This window comes from Syzygium oleosum, unplaced genomic scaffold, assembly GCF_021117445.2.
Source record: "Syzygium oleosum isolate NSW1041296 unplaced genomic scaffold, Sole_v2.1 Sole_v2.12, whole genome shotgun sequence".
Lineage (NCBI taxonomy): Eukaryota > Viridiplantae > Streptophyta > Magnoliopsida > Myrtales > Myrtaceae > Syzygium > Syzygium oleosum.
The window spans coordinates 3,316,143-3,334,717 of NW_026607496.1; the positions used below are offsets into that span (position 1 = coordinate 3,316,143).

Below are 18,575 nucleotides of genomic sequence, written 5' to 3' on the forward strand. Positions count from 1 at the left end.
GTCCCCTCTCTGTCACTCCAGAGATTGGCGACTCAACACTCGGGGAGAAGAACTACGTCGTTTTTCATGTCCACATGGATTGTGTTTTAAAAAATATGCCATGTCATATTTTTTTTAATTATAAAAGCCATGTATTAATTTTGATCGGAATTTCTCGCCGTTGCCGCTTAAGTGATCGTTTTTTCTTCAATTTGGTACTAAATTGATCGAGCGAAAACTTTTGACACCAAAGTAAACATTGTATATAACTTTTGACACTTGTAATATCGTTTTCTCGCTTCAGGCTTCATTGGTATGGGGGTCTAAGTTGCGACGAAGTCCCTGACGAGATCTAGTTAGGAGGGTGGTTAAAGTTTTCAAGTGGAAAAAATCCTGCATGCTTTGCCTAAAGGTGGATGTGCAGTTGAACTGACGACACCGAGCATGCAAGTACGGCTCTTCGAGGTGGGGACTGATATGGCATAAATCTAAGAAATTGGAAATTCATCAAAATTTAAAAACAAAAAAAATTTGAGAGTTCTGATAAACTTAAATTAGTTAAGCACAAAATTCAAGATTTTCTCCAGATATTTGTTCTTTTATCTTTGAACTTCACTTACTTGTCGATTTGGTGAGCATAGATAGATTGCAAACTCTACACTTCTAGACAGTGGTTAGACAAGCAAAAGCTTTTAATAAACTCTAAAAATCCTAACCTTAATAGTGATATTAATAGTTGTGAAATACAGCAGAAACTATTGATCTTGCAAATCAAGTCTAATGCAGGAAGAAAAAATTACATGAGAAATAAACAATAGAAAAATAGTTGCTTCATGGTTGAGAGTAGTGTTTGGAACGTAGAGACGTGTGCGGCAACTAGCATAGCGCTAAGTCTTCGTGAGTTCTCGATTGCGAGTCTTGCAGGGATGAATGAATGGAAGGCGATATCACAGTGAAGGGTTTGGAACTGTCGCTGAACCAGGTTTTGCTATGCCGCGATATTCTAGTAGGGATGAAATCGACATATGCTGGTTTATCACATCTCATGAGCACATGATCACTGCTCGTCACAAAGTCGTGGGCCAATGATAGTTCGCATTACGTCGTATGGGATGGCTGATGATAAGCCTACAAGAAAAGATTAAGGAACGGTTCTGACCGTCTTTAATGAGCCTTACTTCGATTGAAAATTCTCTCAAAACTTCCAATACAATATGAATGGTTCGAGATCCTGTCACAGTTCTCGAGTTAATACTACGGTTTCATTGCTGTGAGTGTATCCTGATAAATGGTCCTCATTATTAGCAATTAAGGGAAACAAAATTGCTCCATGGTTGAGAGTGGCCTATCATTTGCTTGTAGACTTGCATATATTCTTCTAACGCTGTATCAGTTTGCATATGTTCTGTGTGTACATCAGCAAGCATATCACTTGCTCTACGTATTAGACATTATTAAGATACGTTAGATTAGCACATAAAGAGTACTTTGTTCGGAAGAGAAGTAAACTTGGCTCTAAGGAGAAACTCCATTTTATACTCAACAATTTTATTACCGAGGCACAAAGGTACATTCTGACGAAAATTTTGTTCTTAAGAATGAACTAATCACAGCAAAGAATACAATGGTACACTTTCAACAGACAAGTAAAATTAAAAAAATCATGACAACTCAGCGTATTTTTAATGGAATCAGTGGCTTCTTACTACCCTGAATTCAATTCACTATCCGGCAGTTCGAGCGGATTTGACCTTGGTTTCCGATCAATGGCTTGATGTTTCCCATTCTGACCATCGATTTAGCGAAGTCCTTCCAGAATGCATCATAATCGTAGCTATAACTCTTCACTAGCTCAAGCGTGGATCCATCTGTTGAAAGTGCCTGATCGGAGTGAAGAAGGCCCTTCTGGGTCAACAGGTTATTGTAGTACAATGTGTCGAAACTTGCAGGCGTTGGATCTAAACTTGCAAGGTTACTGTCGCTTCCCGTGCGTGGGCAGGAGGACTGAAGGTTCTTCGCGAAAGCATGGTTGATGTTGCTGTCATTGTATATCCTGTCCCTGAAAATACGGCACTGTGCGAAGCCGATCGTGTGAGCGCCGCTCAGCGCGACCAAGTCCTTGACCTTAAGACCTTGTCTCTTGAAATTGTTAATTAAGGCGGGCAAGTCCATGTTCGGCGCAGGAATGTCGCTGTTTGCTGTTGTCCTGCTTGCCGTCGTCGAGTCTCTTCTTCCAAGTCGTACTTTCCATGAAGGCCCTCCTAACTGAAATTGAAAGAAGTATAAAGCCTAATTCAGATTGGCAATGTCTTATGGCACAAAAAGATCAACTAAGCTTATGATGAGTCTAAATTCAGGTTTGCTAATTAAGGGTCATCACGGGATGTAGTAAAACTAGACGTACCGCAACGACGGAGTCACGGGCAGTGACGGCCAAGATGTCTGCACAAGATACCACCGGACGTCCGCATACTCTGTCGACCTCCGCCTTAATTTGGTCGATCACTTCAAACCCTCTAGCTGAATTGTTATTCGGAAGAGCGAGCTTTTCGCTGTCAATGGTCGGGGTCGGATCCAAGAGTATCGATCCATCACAACCCTGCATCATTCAACACCCAAACATACATCAATGTTAGCAAATATTGTGCAATCGAAATTAATAATTGCTAAATTTAGAACAACAAATTAATGTGAAATTTAGTCATATATGTCTTACATTGACGAAACAGTCGTGGAAGTGCAAGCGCAGCAAGGAAGCGCCCATGCGTCGCTCTTGCTGCACCGCCGCCTCGACGACACGCTTGATGGTGGGTAACGCTTGAGGACAGACATGGTCATAGAAGTTTGGCGAGAGGCCGTTGTTGTAGGGACGCGTCGAGAGAGCCGAGGCCGTGAGGGACAAGAGGAGAAGTGCTCGGAAGAGGCTGAGGAAGGCCATGTTTGGCTGTCGAATCCTTGAAATTGCACTAAGATTATGAGTAAGTTTGCAGCAATTGATGGTGATATCCAGGATGCTTTTGCTGTGAGCTTTGGGGCTGCTGATTTGTGTACTTATAGGAACTGGGAAAAGAGAGAGGGAGAGAGAAACTTAATCCTTGGGTTATGGTTGGACCTGGCCGAAGAGAGATCTTGTCATACAAGAACTCGAGTGCAAAGCTTACGTATTATACCCATTAATGCACGAAACAAGAACATTATTCGTACTTAGCTTCGAATGTGTTGAATTGGTCATGTAAGATTGATTCTACCGCCTATGCCTTGCGGTTTATTGCTTGTACGTGGTCAAAGGACTACCTATTCCATATCCTGGCTTGGGTTCTCTGGGTCTCACCGAAAGGGCAAATATTTATTAAAATGGAAAAGTTCTTGATCCTGCCTTTTGTCGAACCTTGTCTTGAAGAATTGATTTTAGATTTTCTTAGAGAATAATTCCAGCTATCCTAAAGAGCTACTAAACTTTTTATCTTCCAAAATGATGTGGATTGTTATTTTTGGGATGGTGATCGTCTATTATTTTGATGAGTCTTATCTTATGTTACCTGCATTGGTGAATGATAAAGATCAAATAAGACGAGGACATCTTTTGAGATCTTATACATGTGGCACAGATTATGGATTATTGCAGGAATTAAATCCTTCGCACCATTTTCTTGAACTCCATGTACATAGATTATTTTTTCCATTTCATGCATCTACACTAAAATTTTCTTTTTAACAATATTTCCTTTTACAAAATTTTTAATAAGTTCACCAGCCACTTACATGTAATATTTATTTATAGGGTTTATCTATATATGTAGTATTTTTTAGGTTCATCAGCCAATTTAATGTTAATTTTATTTTTAAAAATATTTCCTTTTACAAATTTTTAATAGGTTCACCAGCCACTTACATGTAATATTAATTTATACGGTTTATATTTTGTAGGTTCATAGCCAATTTAATGTTTCAGTTATGCGCTGATGAAATTCGTGTACTAAATAAAATCTTAGTTTGTGTGGAGTTGCATGATTGCTAAACCGTGATTGGTTCAATTTGCAGTAACGAGTCCAAAGTCTTGACCAATGGGAAGCTAGTAGCTCACCTAATTTATTCGACGAATTGTGCCTGATCAATAAAGGTCAAGTCTTCACGATTTTGTGGTAATAAATTCGTGGATGTGAGTGTTATCCTCCATATGTAGTCAACCAGAGCCGAGCCCAAATCATTGAACTTTTCAAATGGTTTAGGTAGCAATATCTATAATCTATTTATCAAGTCTTAATTTTATTTTCTCGGTAAAAAAAAATGATGTTCCTTATTATATATGGTCGAGGTACACATCTGAGACTATTCGGCAAAAAAAAAAATTATCATATGAGAAATGTGATGTGATGTGATGTGAAGCGATTAAAGGAAGATTGTCCAAAAAATCCTAAACTTGTTACACTATAACCAATTGAATTCTAAATCTTTCAATTTTACCAATTGAATTTTAAACCTTTTTACGTTTTGGTAATTGAGTCAATTTGGTTAATTTTGGCAAGAAATCACTGATGTGAATGTCAGCCGTCCTAAGTGCATAGCCGACGCTGACGTTGACCAATTTTAATATTTTTCGATTTATTTATTTATTTTCTTTTTTTTTCCTTTTCTTTTCTTTGTTTTTTTTTTACATCTTTGGCCTGCGAGGTCCTCCGTGCCCTCACCAAGATCGAGGCAAGGGTCTCGCGGTCCACGCCCAAACCAGGCTAGGGCTACGACGCCATTGCCTAGACCAGGCGAAGGTCATCGATCCTCACTTGTGGCCTGTGATGGTCGACCACCTACCTCGTTGGCCAGAGTCGTAAAAAAGAACAAAGAAATAATAAGACGAAAAAGAGAATAAAAAATAAAAAATATTTTGAAAAAGTATTATTAAAATTTGTCCAAATCAGCGTTGACTGTGCTATGTAAGACAATTGACATCCACTCCAGCGATTTCCGGCTAAAATTGACTGGATGGACTCAATTGGCAAAATGTCAAAAAGTTAATGATTCAATTGGCAAAATTAAAAGTTTTAGGACTGAATTGGCAAAAATGCAATATGTTTAAGAGTTTTTGGACGATTTTCCCAGCGATTAACATATCTTAATTGGCATATAACTCATCTCTTAAGCTTTCAAATGAAGATGGGTTTAATTGAATATATTAACGGGGTCGGACTTGAAGTCTCTCTTTATAGTGTCCTTGACCCGACCAATGGTATTAGAGTTGTTGGGTTGGATGGGCTGGGTCCAACGTATGTGGATTGGTAACTGGCTAATATCTTAAGGAAAGAATCTCATATTAAACTTCCCAATAGGGGTGGCGGGTGGTGTCTCCTGACTTCTCACGAAACTTGGCCGGGCTAAGACGATTGAGGTAAACTATGAAGAGCAGATGTTGTTCCTCCGGCCAAGGTGGATATTCAAGTTGAGATATTGCTTGTGCGAAAGAATATTTGGATTAAGAGGGAGCAGGCCTAAAGTAGGAGGCTCACACATGAGCGAAGAGTTTGTTGAGTTGCACTTGTGGAGGTGTTAGGTAAAAAGAAGTCCCACATTGGAGATGTGTAACGTGAAACAATTAACATATCTAATTGACTATAACTCATCGGTTTAAATTTTTGAAGGAATATGAGTCTAATTGGATATATTGACATGTGTAGATTTAAGTTCCCTCTTAAGAATGTTTCTAAGCGAAGGTATTGAAGAACATGGGGGCTGAGTGTGTATATAGATTGGATTCAATAGAATTGAATATAACATAACACAAAATAACTTCAGTCAGGATACATATAAAAACATAATTACAGAAAGACCATATACATACAAATTACACATTAATATTATGTATCCGGAAAATTAGATGCTCTTCACATCAGTTATGATAATCTTCTAAACATTTGCCTTCTAGGAAGCCAAAGCAAGAGTCGCTTGGATAGTCATTAGGAGACAAGATTTGCCCGCATATTTTATTCAATAAACCATCGTTTACTTTGGTTACAACAAATCATAAACAACTGAGAACATGACAGAGATTGAACGACAATTCGCTTATGAAAAGAAAGAGTAACCTACCAAAAAGACGAAAAGAATATCATCTACAGATTCAATTCGAACCTCCTTAATTAGTTCGCTCGTTTACAGTCGCATCGAACTTGGCCTCGTTCACCAGTCAAAAGCTTTATATTTCCCATCTTAACCATGGATTTTGCAAAATCTCTCCGAAACCTCTCGCCGTCTTCGCTGTAAGACTTCACAAGCTTGGCAGCACGGGGATTGCTGAGAAGCGCCTGATCAGAATGGAGATGCCCTTTCTGCAGTAACAAGTTCTTGTAGTACAAAGTATCGAAGACAGCAGGAGTTTGATCCAAAGCAGCGAGCCTAGGGTAGGATTCGTTGCTTGGAAGGGGCGGGCAAAACGACCGAAGGCTGTGCGAAGGTCGGGTCAATATTTGTGTCGCTATAGATGCTACTCCTGAATATTGCACACTGCGCATAGCCTAGTGTGTGTGCGCCGGACAGGACTACCAAATCATTAATGTCGAGTCTTTGGTTTATGAAGGACTCGGTTATGTTAGAGATGTCGGTGAAAGGCGAAGGAAGATACGCTTGAGCATCACATTTGCTCGCTCTGGTTGAGTCTCTTCTTCCAAGTCGAACTTGCCACCACGGTCCTCCTAGCTGCATTGGAATATTAATAAATTATTCCAACATATTTGATGTCTCTTATTCATCTGTAGTAATTAGTCCTTTCTTTAGAAGTTGGACAATAATGCAACTAATTAATACGTACCATTGCGACAGAGTCTCGGTCAGCGACGGCCAAGATGTCTGTGCAAGAGACCACAGGGCCTCCACAAGCTTCATCAACCGCTGCCTTGATCTGGTCGATTACTTCGAATCTAACTGAATTTATATTAGGAATGGCAAGCTTTTCGCTAGCAAAGGAAGGCGTAGAGTCCAAAAGAATTGACGCGTCGCATCCCTGTATTATCATTTATCCAGGAACTCATTAAGCATGCACATAACAAAAGCAAATAAAATGCAGTGCAAGAAATATGCATAGACATCTCAGTACATTGACAAAGCAGTCGTGGAAGTGCAGACGGAGTAAAGAAGCACCCATGCGGGGATCTTTCTGGATAGCGGCCTCCACCACCCATTCGATCGCTGGCAAAGCTTGAGGACAAACCGCGTCATAGAAACCAGGCGTGAGCTCGGCTTGGGGAATAATGGCGAAAGCTGTGGTCGCGAGAGTTAACAAGAAAAATGCGTGGACACAGTTGAATCTAACTGGAGCCATATTTCGCTATATGTTTTGATTGACGGCAGTGACTATGAAGTGGCAAAGAGAGTTGCTGATTGCAAGAGTTCGTTTCGCAGGTTTTGTGGAGATTCAGGTCCGCAGAGAATCTGTATATATAGCAAGTGGAAGAAGCTTCGACTGTGTTGTCTGGCCATGGTCTTGTTTGGACTTGGCCACCAAGACCGTGTTGTTGAAGATTTCACTCCTATAGGAGCTTCATATAGTATTAACATTCTGACTTTCTGGTGTGACGTTACTTAAGTTTGAAACAATTAAGAAGAGAACTAGTCATGAGAGCTTTGAAGGCATCACTTTATAATCCGTAAAATAACTGTTAATCTAGTTCTTTTCATTCTTTTTTTATTTGGGCGGGAGTTTCTATCTGTTGAGGAAGGCACATCGTCGACATTATTAATTGCTCCAAACATAATTGCAAGAACAAAATTCCCAAATAGTCATCAGACAAAAAAAATCCCCAAATCAAATTCAAAAAGCCACGACCTTATCTCTTATATCAATTGTTATGAAATAATGTGGAAGATGATGGATCTTGCAACTCAAGTTTACAATGAGGAGATGAAATTACCATAGAAATCAATGAAGAAGGATAAAGAACAACAGAAGTTTCGAGTGTGGATACCTACTCCACGGAGAAAGCCAGAAGTCAAGAAATCCTTTTTAAATTTGGAGAATACGAAGTGTACCCTAGCCCAATTGCTCAAGTGTTTTCCAACCCTAGATTACACGTAAGGCTGACTCACTTTGAAAACTCACGGGAAAAAAATCCCAACAATCCTCTCATTTGCCATAATGTGTAATAATAATTGAGTAGAATGTCATCTTTTATATGATCTTCCTATCGAAAATAAGAAACTCTTTTTAGAAAACCTACTAAAATTAGGAAACTGTTCAAATTAGGAATCACTCAAAACTAGGAAACTTACTTAGTTTTTTTTTTTTTTTATGGGCTCAAATTGGAGACATATTCTAACAATCTCGGATCTCAAAATTCATCTTTTTCAGGGTTTCGGACCACTTTTCGATTCTCAGTTCTGTTTTCTGCATTTACTTAGTTTTGCGCCTATGCCTGTGCTTATTTGCAGATAAGAGTGTTCGCGCTTTATCATTTCTGCTGGGTCAAACATTTCTACACGAACATCACCAACCTCTAAGTCTGCTGAGTAATATGATTCCTTGATTCGGCCGTGTTACGAGGACCTAGTCTTACGTGAGTTGACCTAGCACCTGATCATCTCTGTGCAAGAGATCCCCCTCAAGTCGAACAAGGTCCGGTTGGTTCTCAAAGCATGAGGTATGATGGAAGCAATAGTTTCTCCCACGTATCGAACTTGTTTTCGTTTAAATTTATTTTCACATAATGAATAAGTGGAATCAGAAAGTTTAAAGAAGCTCGTCGACCCCTTGAGTTTTTTTTTTTGGTTTGCCAAGTGTATACCTAGACTTTTGGAACTCCTTTACGAGTAGCTTGGCGGCACCTGAGGAAACTTCATAAACTCATAAACCCCTCTCTATCCGGAAGAGGGGAGTTCCACTCTCCACCTCCCTATTCCCATGTGGGAACGGTGGCTAATCGGGCCAGCCCCCATGGGTTAACCCTTTGCCAGCGTCTTAATTCTGCCAACTAATATATGAAATTGACTCACTTGAGTTTATACTTTGGTAGCGCTTACGTGGCATCGTTCTTTGTGGAGGATACAGGAAAACCGTTATTAAGATAATTAAGTCCCAAGTTATACTCTAGTATAGCTTATGAGACTAGCTACTTCGAAATTATTTGCATCACAACCGCATGAAACATTGAGGAATAATGTACCCGGAAAATTTAGATGCTCTTTATATCAGTTATGATAATCATCCAAACACGATTGCCTTCTGGGATGCCAAAGTAAGAGTCGCCTGAATAATCATTAATGGACCAATTTTGCTCACATAGTTTATTCAATAAACCGTATTTACATTGATTACAGAGTGTAACAAAGTATAAACAACTGAGAAAATGACAGATTGAACAAAAATTCGCTCATAAATAGAAAGCACACCATCTACGTTCCCAGCAAAAAGAAAAGGAATGTCATCAGCAGATTCAACCAGAAGCTCCTTAATTAATTCACACGTTTTTAGTCTAATCGAACTTGGCCTCGCTCCCCAGTCTAAGGCTTTATATTTCCCATCTTAACCACGGATTTCGGGAAATCTCTCCAAAATCTCTCCCTGTCGTCGCTGTAAGACTTGACCAGCTCGGCAAGACGGGGATCACTGAGAAATGCCTTATCAGAATGGAGACACCCTTTCTGCTGTAACAAGTTTTGGTTGTACGATGTATCGAGGACAGCAGCAGTTGGATCCAAAGCAGCAAGCCTAGGGTCGGATTCATTGCTAAGAAGGGGCGGCCAAAATAACTGAAGGCTGCATGTGAAGGTCGGGGCGATGTTGGTATCATTGTAGATCCTTCCCCTGAATATTGCGCACCGTGCGTACCCGGGTGCGCGCGCGCTGGACTGGATGACTAAGTCATTAATTGCGAGCCTTTGATTTGTGAAGGACTTGGTTGTACTAGAGATATAGAGGAAAGGCGATGGAAGAGACAGTTGAGCATCGTCCCTGCTCTCCGTAAAGTCTCTTCTTCCGAGCCAAACTTTCCACCTCGGTCCTCCTAGCTCCGTAGTTGAGTCTCTTCTCCGTATGTGATGTCTCTTGGTCATCTGTATTAATTAGTCCATTCTTTAGAAGTTGGACGGTAATGCGACTAATTTGTACCTGCTGCTGCAACAGATTCTCGGGCAGTGACGGCTAAGATGTCCACACAAGAGACCACAGTGCCTCCACAAGATGCATCAACCGCTGGGTGTAATCTCTCTATCGGAGTGTTGATGTGTCATTCATTGTTACTGTTCGAAATAAACGTAGAAAAACAAATATAGAACACAAAGATTTACGTGGTTCGATCACAAGGTGATCTACGTACACGGGCGAGGCAAAACAAGATTCAACTATAATCAAAGAGAGTACAGTTTTCAGAAGTCGAAAAAACGACTTAACAAAACCTCATGGCTCACAAATATTTCCAAAACGAAAATCTCTATACTTCAATGAAAAAACCTAGCCGCGGTATAAATAGGGCTCCTCAAAAAATTTCCTTGGGGGCTATGCCCCTGAACCCCCCGAAACATTTGTTCACTTGCTTCAGCTTGGGCGGACCGCCATAGAGATTTGTTGATTTGCTCCGGGTTGGGCCAATCGGCCCAACCCTCCGCGTCACGAACTAAATCTCAATTTTTTCTCCACTTTTGGGTCGCACAAAAAATATGTCGGGTCGGGTGATAAACCGGACCGAGTACATAAAATTCAAGACATATTTAACAGTTACAGTTGTTCTTCTTCCTTTTGTTTTGGTCAAGCTAAGGGATATATAAGTTGAGATTGGCAAGATGATCAAAAAGATAAATTGACTACATTCCTTAAAACGTGTCCCTACTATTTATCACACAAAATTGCACGCCCAACTTGGACAGTGTTTCCCGAACAAAAGAAAACTTAAACTGTGTTTAGTCTTCTGCGACTTCAACATTGCTGATGCGGAACTTGAAAATCTTCTTGGAATTGCAGAGCTTCCTCAAGAAGAACCCCCCATTGCCTCCAAGTGTCATTAGTCCACACACCGAGTACACAACCTTGGTCACGATTGCCATAATGACCACCAAGAACGCGGGTGGTATTAAGAACATGACCAACAGACCTGGCATGCCCAGTGGGACTTGGCACGACCACTTCAGCGTTGGCAGCTTCCTCCGTAGTCACCGTGAACACGAGTAGCATCCCAAAGCTGTACAAGAAGTTCGCCGGCTAGACATGTCTGTGAAGTCCATGTAGGAGACGCCAGTACTGATGAGGGTGTACAGCAAGATCCCCACCCAGGGAGTGCCAAACAATTTAGACCATGCGGCGAAAAACTCAGGCGGGATCCCGATATCTGCCATGCCAAAGACCTGGTAAGCGTTGTTGAGCTGGGCCTCGAAGAGCCCGATTGTTGACAGAACTGTGCCAACCTCGATCTAGATCTTAAGCCACTTACTGGTGATCAGGTCGACCCAAACGACGTAGAACCACTTGCTCTGGTCCACGGTGGACAGAGTAATCAAATAAGAGACTAGTAAAATCACCGCCACAAGCAGGGCTAATGGAAAATTCCTCTGTGGCTGCCCCGTTGGTATTTTGATGAATGGAATTTGCTTATGAGGAGAGTGGACAGGCTGAAACTATTGGTTTCCAAAAGACAGTACTTGAAGGTGAGACTGTAAAGTTTCCTCAGGGATCTAAGATGAATGAAAGAGATTAGGCAAAAATCAATCAACTTATGCATATGGACTTCCTTGAAATGGTTCAATTGTGCTGTAAAACGAGTCTCACATTCTGGCTCTCATTAGTTAAAACTCTACTTAGACAAAACTAGCCTATATTTTTTTCATCAAACCTAAAAAAAAAGAATTGATGAACTGGGGAGAAGCTAGAGAACAGATGAAGAAGATGAATAGTAGGTATTTTTGTTGTTTTTTTTTTTTAATTAGGGTGTGGATGAAGTCAATATACATAAGTTGACATGGCACCTGATCATTTATGTGCAGGAGATCCCCCTTAAGTCGCGCAAGGTCCCGTTGGTTCTCAAAACATGAGGCAAGATCGGAGCAATACTTTCAGTTTCTTCCCCGAATCAAACTTGTTTGTTTTAATTTATTTTCACAGGAGTCGCACCAATTTGGTCATCCTCACACCAAATCGATCAGAAAGTTTAGAGAAGCTCGTCAACCCCTCGCGTTTCTTGAATTGGACAGAACCAGCTTTGTTCGGGGGCAGCTTGATTCGCTGATATAATCAAATGCCAAGTCAATAGGCGGGTCGACTACAAGTCAGATTGGTCGATGCATGAATTATCTGCTATTAATAAGGCATGTACGGCCAGTTAATTGAAGTACAATTAATCATGATTTGTTCTTATCTTTGGCGTACGTAATTCCATGTTTCTTTCTTCTTCTATGTTCATGCGAACATCAATGCGGGTTTCCCTCCTTTTGTCTTCTCTACAGTGGTTTTGTTAATTCGGGCAACTACTTCCAATGATATTAATTCCTTGCATGTCCAAAATAAGTAAAAAAAACAATGAAAACACTAATTTATATGCCTAAGACGTCCTCTTATATATCAATTCCAAATTTAGGATTTTTAGCCCTCTTAATTTCAATCTTGTTTTACTGATGATGAATCTTTTGACTTTCAGCAATCCACTAATTTCTTCTGTTCCACTTACATACATCTTGCACTTCACTTAACTTATTGAATAGGTTACACCACTTTCGGAATTACAGAGGAATATGCATATTTTGCTATTGAAACAAGTTGCTTCTATTGAGGTCAATAGCTTCTTCATATTGCTAGAAGCTAAAGCCACGACACACGCTTTTTAGAACAAATAAATAATTTCATAGCACTCAACACAAAATTATCTCACTCTTTAAAGAGCATGAACACTAGGATCATATATGTGGATGCTCACACTTTAATTCGCCCTTCTACAATTATGGCGAACCTGACCAATATTTCCGGTTAACGGCTTTATATTCCCCATCTTGACCATTGATTTCGCGAAATCTTTCCAAAATGTGTTGGCATCTTCGCTGTACGTCCTCACTAGCTCGTCGGTGTTGCCACCACCGAAGAGTGCTTGATCTGATCCAAGAAGACCCTTCTGCTTCAACAAGTTCTTGTAGTACAACGTGTCGAAGCGCGTCGAAGTCGGGTCCAACTTAGCGAGGTTTGAGTCGCTTTCGGATTTGGTGCGGGGGCAGAGGGATTGGAGCTTCTTTGCGAATTTGGGGTGGATGTTCGAGTCGTTATGGGCCCGGTCCTTGAAGGTAAAGCATTGCGCAAACCCTAGAGTGTGTCCACCAGAGAGAACGACTAAGTCTTTGGCGTCTAGGCCTTGTTTTTGGAATGTGCTAGTTAGTGCGTTTAGGTCCATGAATGGAGCCGGAAGGTCCGTGTTGGCGGTCGTCCTGCTCGCTGTGGTTGAGTCTCTTCTTCCAAGCCTTACGTTCCACCATGGCCCTCCAAGCTACATTAAAAAATACCAAGAATCGAAATCATCAACAGTTCATATGTAAATATGAGCTATTACATTGATTAGTTACGTGTATATTCACTAAAAAAAATTCGATGTATGCGCAACCGCTTACCGCAACAACAGAGTCTCGAGCAGCAACTGCCAAAATATCTGCGCAAGAGACCACCGCACGGCCACAAACTTTGTCAACCTCCTCCTTGATTTGATCTATCACTTCGAAACCTCTAGCAGAGTTGTTGTTTGCGCCAGCGAACTTTTCGCTATCGATGGTCGGCGTCGGATCTAGGAGTACCGAAGCATCACAGCCCTGGATGATCAGCCAGAACAATGTTTAATTCAATAGACATACCACACGCAGAAAAACCTATCATCACAATCGGTAATAACAACGTTAGTAATTACAGAAATAGGCAATATGATGTACGTTAACGAAACAGTCATGGAAGTGCAGACGCAGCAAGGAAGCACCCATGCGTCTCTCTTTCTTTACTGCCGCCTCGACAACGCCTCTGATGGTCGGCAAAGCTTGAGGACAAGCGTACTCGTAGTAGTAAGGCGTGAGGCCAGTGTGGTGATAAGGAGTAGAGAAAGCTGTGGCCGCGATGCTCAACAAGAGGACTGCAAGACAACGATTCCTGCCTTTCGATTCCATCCTAGGCTCCAACCGAGGAAATTGATGGGAATTGATAGGACAAATCGCACACGTGAGATTGATTTCAAGTGGGTCTTGTGAAGTCCTGGGGTGGGTACTATGTTCATTTATAGGAGAACAGAAAAGAGCGTGTCGACGATACTCTTCCTGCGTCGGCAATGGAGGACTTGGCCAAAGAGTTCATGGATTAAAGATTACTTGCGGGTGTTCATCAGTCATAGCCATGCATGCAAGAAACAGGCACGTGCTGCTCATTTTTCTCACAATGTAATAGCTAGGGTTACGCGCTTGGCTATGCAAATTTGGCTCAACCATAACTGGAAACTAGTCTATCTCTTAGCTGTAATTCCAAGCAAAAATGAGTGGGAATAGAAAAATGGGAATGCACTCATGGTTGAACAAATCCAAGTCGTGTGCCGGCGGATTACTTTTCAATCTATATATTTCATGCCTTTGGTGGAGAAGTGGTTGCCCTTGGAACTTAATTCTTGTCCAAAACCCGACCGTTCGCATGAAATCAATGGCAAAAAGAAAATTGTGTATGTTACATCGGACTAATTGCGACAGAAAATGACTTTGAAGTTTAATAAGGATGGAGAAATTCATTTACCTGAATGTTGGTTGAAAGATTTTGTCGAACCACTGTCAACTATTTTAGAAGCTTAAAGTTATAAATAGAAGAAGACCACATGTATGTAAATATCATATAAACCTAATTTGCTATGGGATTAGCAACGGAATGTAGAATTTAAGATACGGGGTGCTACGCAAAATAAATTGGGGTAAAAGTCCAACCCGAAATGTTAAGTTAATAGATAGAGAGAGATCACTTGTATAAAAATAGCATACATATCTCATAGTCAGGCGACGTGGAATATTTCATCACCCCTACTTACGTGCAAGTCGAATTAAGAACGACATGTGGAATTTGACGAGCGGGGTGGACGCACACGCAAAATAAACTGGGGCAGAACCCGATTTTGCTACCATGTAAGAAAGTCCACCCAAAATCCTAAGCTAAATTATGTAATAGGAGAAACCACTTGCATAAAAAGAGCATATAAACTTTATAGTCAAGCAATTTGAGATATTTCAATACCTCCTCTCACGTGCAAGTCAGATTAAAAATGACACATAGAATTTGACGAACAAGGTGAACGCACACCCGAAATAAACTGGGGCAAAACCTGATTCTAATATTATAAAATACTTTATAAGATTACTGCCAACTGTTTTAAAAGTTGAAATTTATAAGTAGAAGGATATCACATTTATATAAAGAATACATAAACATAGACAAGCAGTGCTCGTGATATTATAACATGTGTAAAGATTTAATTATCATGACTAATTAACTTTACACGTTTGTTATGTAATCAAGGTGCTTGTGAAAAATTAGTACAATAACCGGAAAAAAGCTGTAAAATGGAAGGACCGTGTCAAAGCAGGCACAGCTAAAAGTGTCCTAATCATATGTCGGATTATCGTGTCCCTGCTGTCTAGCATAAACCTTGTACGTAACAAGAAACCGATTGTCCACCAATTTGTTAAGTTTTAATTGTAGGTTTAGGTAGAATTGAGGGGCCGTCGCAATATCTTAAGTCACGAGTACGACCCATTGACTTGTCGACTGTTGTATCACTAAAGATATCGTTTGGAAGCATCCACGAATTGTCTAGGACAACTAGCGCAAAACCCCTCGATTTTGCCTAGACTCGGTTTATCTATGAGCTAACGTAGTGCTCTTGACTTGATTAGACTCTGTCCAATTTCGGCAAAATCCTGCAGAGGTAATAATTACAGAGTTATTTATGACCTAATGTCTTCGCATGTTCTAGGGTTTTTCGCCCTTATTAGGACTCTTGTTTGGGTTTGCCTATGAATCTAGTTAAAGGTGCAGTCGCTCCAAAAAAAGCTTTTGATTATAATGAAATGAGATTATTCAGTTTTTTAATTGAGATATAACATCTTCTAATTTTGGATAAATTTGTCATAAGTGTACCGATTTTAGATTTTTGATGGTCAGTTTTGGATAAATTTTTCACAAGTGCACCAATTTAGGGTTTTTTGTAATATTAACCCTTTATTATAATGAACTAATATTATGCAGTTTTTTAATTGAGATATGACATCTTCTAGTCTATCATAATTTCTAATTACTTGATTTCTCCTTCCTTTTTGCAACTCGAAGGAATTTTGTTGTCTTGTCTTATCAAGGGAGCATCTTCCATATTCTATAAACATTAGATATCAAAGGCAATATTAAGCTTCCCTAATTGGTATATAAGAGCCTGATTCACATGCATACTAAAAGGTTCACCATCCTATACCCATATTCAGACACTTTTACGTATTAAAATTACCCTGTCGGAGCTCAGAACCTCTTCATCATACCTGTTGGATAGCCAAAATTTGTCTCCATATTTCTCTTCTTTTCCATTTTCTTTTCTGCTTCTTTTTTCATTTTTAAAATTTGCCCCTGCATCTTCTCTCTTCCCTTCTCTCTTTTCTAGGGCTGACCAGTTTCAGAGTGGATCATTTCTCGACCTCAAATCGGGGGATCCGAAGTTGGTCTTGTGACCCCTAGTTCCAAAAAATTAGAACCGAAAACCGAATGAGTCAATTTTGGAATCGCCGATTCCCATCCTGTTCTCTGGTAGGCCAATGTTATGTTTTAAGAAAAAACACAACTCTTAAAATAAAATATAAAAGTTGCACCATTTTGTTACAAAAACATTTGTTCATCAAGTGATTATTTTATTATTTCTTCATGTTAAAGATGGTTCATTCCTTGATGGGTGTAAATTGCATTTTTTTAATTTTCTTTTTCTAACAAAGGATTCAAAACCAATTCAACCCGGGTAGAACCAACCTATCCAGCCTTAGAACAAGGAACCTAACTAATACATGGGCCAATCGAGACAGAAATTTGTGCTAGAAACTGACAACTCTACCTTGATAAGCTTTCTGCAAGATTGCTCTCTCTGCTCCTGAGACATTGAGCCACTTATCACAGAATGTTTAGGCTTCTTGGCCCTTTTTTAGGGTCTTGAGCTGACCTTAGGCTCTCGAGATTCAAATAGACTAACAAATTGGGTTGTAAAAGCTTCCAAATTAAAGGCCCTTCCACATTATTGAGTTTCTTACTTACCACCCCCCTTTATAGGGAATCCTGTGTTTTGATGCCCTTACTCTAGAGAGCTTGTTTTTTAAATGAAACAATAAGCCTATATACGTGTGTATGTGTGTGTACGCAAATCTTCGTAGTCCGCGAGAAAACTAGTCGAAGATCACCTCAAGCGACCTCAGGTGAAAGAAAGTAAATCAATGTTTAAAGGATTTCGCAAAGGAAATTGAACTCAATGGGTTCGATCAGTGGCTTTCCAAACTTTCGGCAAGCACATGAAAATTAACCTTGTTAATATGCAAATCCAACGAGTCCTTGACTTGAAGTTAATGGGTATAGAGCGCATATTTAGAGGGTTAATTTTCAAGTGTGAGTCTCCCCTTCCTTATCAACTATAGCTTGGCATTCAAGGAGGTGGATCATGGGCTTTCCAATAATCTGGGCCTTAAGCCCTCAAGTGAATACGTGGATGGTTAGTGGTCTATGGGTTTATAAGCAATCTGAATCTCAGGCCCACTCATCATCAACCCATCTCAACCCTGTAAAACGGGATGATGCCACTATGGTACTTCTATAGTCATGCAGCTTTAAGAATTATTCTTAACTACAAAGACTGTGTAGCTTTTATGTTACATAATTTACATCGACCTCCACAGATAATATGATTAATTGATTACTTGTTAGAAGTAAAACCACGCATTTCAGCAGGTGAAATAAGTAGGTTCTTGGTTATACAGCCTGTGTCACCAAATATTTATCCGTATTTCATTGGAAAGTCTACTTCCTAAGTTTGCCTTGCTAGTTGCTAGAATTGTTGTAGCTAAGATTTGTTGAAAATTACGCTGGAAATAATTGTATCAATTGCAAAGAAATCAAATTTTGGCATATTGAGTAATTAAGATTAAATTAATTGCCTGGTTGCAAAATCCACTGATTTTCAATTTTCAATGACTTTGTATGAGATTTTAACACAAAATCTCCATATGTTCCTTCTTTGCTGTTGTTTGGAGAAACACTATTGGAGTGGAATAATGTTGAAAGTTAGGTAGGTTATTTGCCTAACGAGGCCAACCACAAAAAAACGTGGAAGGGAAAGGAGTTGTCAAATTTTACTTCCAAAGCTCTCTTGTCGTGCAATGTGTATACAATACTTGTGGAATTCGGAAAGAAAAATGCTAGATGTCTTAAGAATTCTTACTATTATAATTTGCTTTGCGTGAATCCCCGGTCATAGAAAATTTGATTGGGTTTAATTCTAACGCAATTTAAATTTATTAAAACGCTAAATAATGAATTTGTGATCACGCCACGTGTCACAACCACATGAAGACCACTTTTATGTGCTTGTAGATAGATATTAAAAGTGGGA

At 39.9% G+C, this 18,575-nt stretch overlaps 3 protein-coding genes and 1 pseudogene across 4 annotated transcripts; all 4 read right to left on the reverse strand.

The window, feature by feature from the left end:
- Window positions 1-1,599: 1,599 nt before the first annotated feature.
- LOC115685171 (peroxidase 70-like) lies at window positions 1,600-2,983 on the reverse strand. The gene is made up of 3 exons (XM_030610191.2): window positions 2,696-2,983; window positions 2,384-2,578; window positions 1,600-2,244 (listed from the first exon to the last, which is right to left on the reverse strand). The coding sequence occupies exons 1-3, from the start codon at window positions 2,915-2,917 to the stop codon at window positions 1,696-1,698; spliced, it is 966 nt and encodes a 321-aa protein (XP_030466051.1). The 5' UTR covers window positions 2,918-2,983; the 3' UTR covers window positions 1,600-1,695.
- A 3,127-nt stretch (window positions 2,984-6,110) lies between these two features.
- On the reverse strand, window positions 6,111-7,288 carry LOC115685130 (peroxidase 70-like; annotated as a pseudogene).
- Window positions 7,289-9,462: 2,174 nt separating this feature from the next.
- LOC115685131 (peroxidase 70-like) lies at window positions 9,463-10,014 on the reverse strand. Its single transcript, XM_030610149.1, has one exon. It carries the CDS (start codon window positions 10,012-10,014, stop codon window positions 9,463-9,465), a length of 552 nt encoding a protein of 183 aa, XP_030466009.1.
- A 2,596-nt stretch (window positions 10,015-12,610) lies between these two features.
- On the reverse strand, window positions 12,611-14,164 carry LOC115685168 (peroxidase P7-like). Of its 2 annotated transcripts, none has more exons than XM_030610186.2 (3): window positions 13,852-14,164; window positions 13,540-13,734; window positions 12,611-13,418 (listed from the first exon to the last, which is right to left on the reverse strand). In XM_030610186.2, the coding sequence occupies exons 1-3, from the start codon at window positions 14,077-14,079 to the stop codon at window positions 12,864-12,866; spliced, it is 978 nt and encodes a 325-aa protein (XP_030466046.1). In that variant the 5' UTR covers window positions 14,080-14,164; the 3' UTR covers window positions 12,611-12,863. The 2 variants fall into 2 exon arrangements, with proteins under 2 accessions (XP_030466046.1, XP_056172571.1); XM_056316596.1 differs by having other exon boundaries at window positions 13,830-13,969.
- Window positions 14,165-18,575: the final 4,411 nt, after the last annotated feature.

Excerpts from the sequence above, each read along its gene's own strand:
- LOC115685171 (XM_030610191.2), bottom strand. The coding sequence starts at position 2,917 with ATGGCCTTCCTCAGCCTCTTCCGAGCACTTCTCCTCTTGTCCCTCACG. Across the intron at positions 2,579-2,695 it reads TCCACGACTGTTTCGTCAAT|GGTTGTGATGGATCGATACT; the intron begins GTAAGACATATA and ends TGAATGATGCAG. Across the intron at positions 2,245-2,383 it reads CCCGTGACTCCGTCGTTGCG|TTAGGAGGGCCTTCATGGAA; the intron begins GTACGTCTAGTT and ends TTTCAATTTCAG.
- LOC115685131 (XM_030610149.1), bottom strand. The coding sequence starts at position 10,014 with ATGACCAAGAGACATCACATACGGAGAAGAGACTCAACTACGGAGCTA.
- LOC115685168 (XM_030610186.2), bottom strand. The coding sequence starts at position 14,079 with ATGGAATCGAAAGGCAGGAATCGTTGTCTTGCAGTCCTCTTGTTGAGC. Across the intron at positions 13,735-13,851 it reads TCCATGACTGTTTCGTTAAC|GGCTGTGATGCTTCGGTACT; the intron begins GTACATCATATT and ends CTGATCATCCAG. Across the intron at positions 13,419-13,539 it reads CTCGAGACTCTGTTGTTGCG|CTTGGAGGGCCATGGTGGAA; the intron begins GTAAGCGGTTGC and ends TTTTTAATGTAG.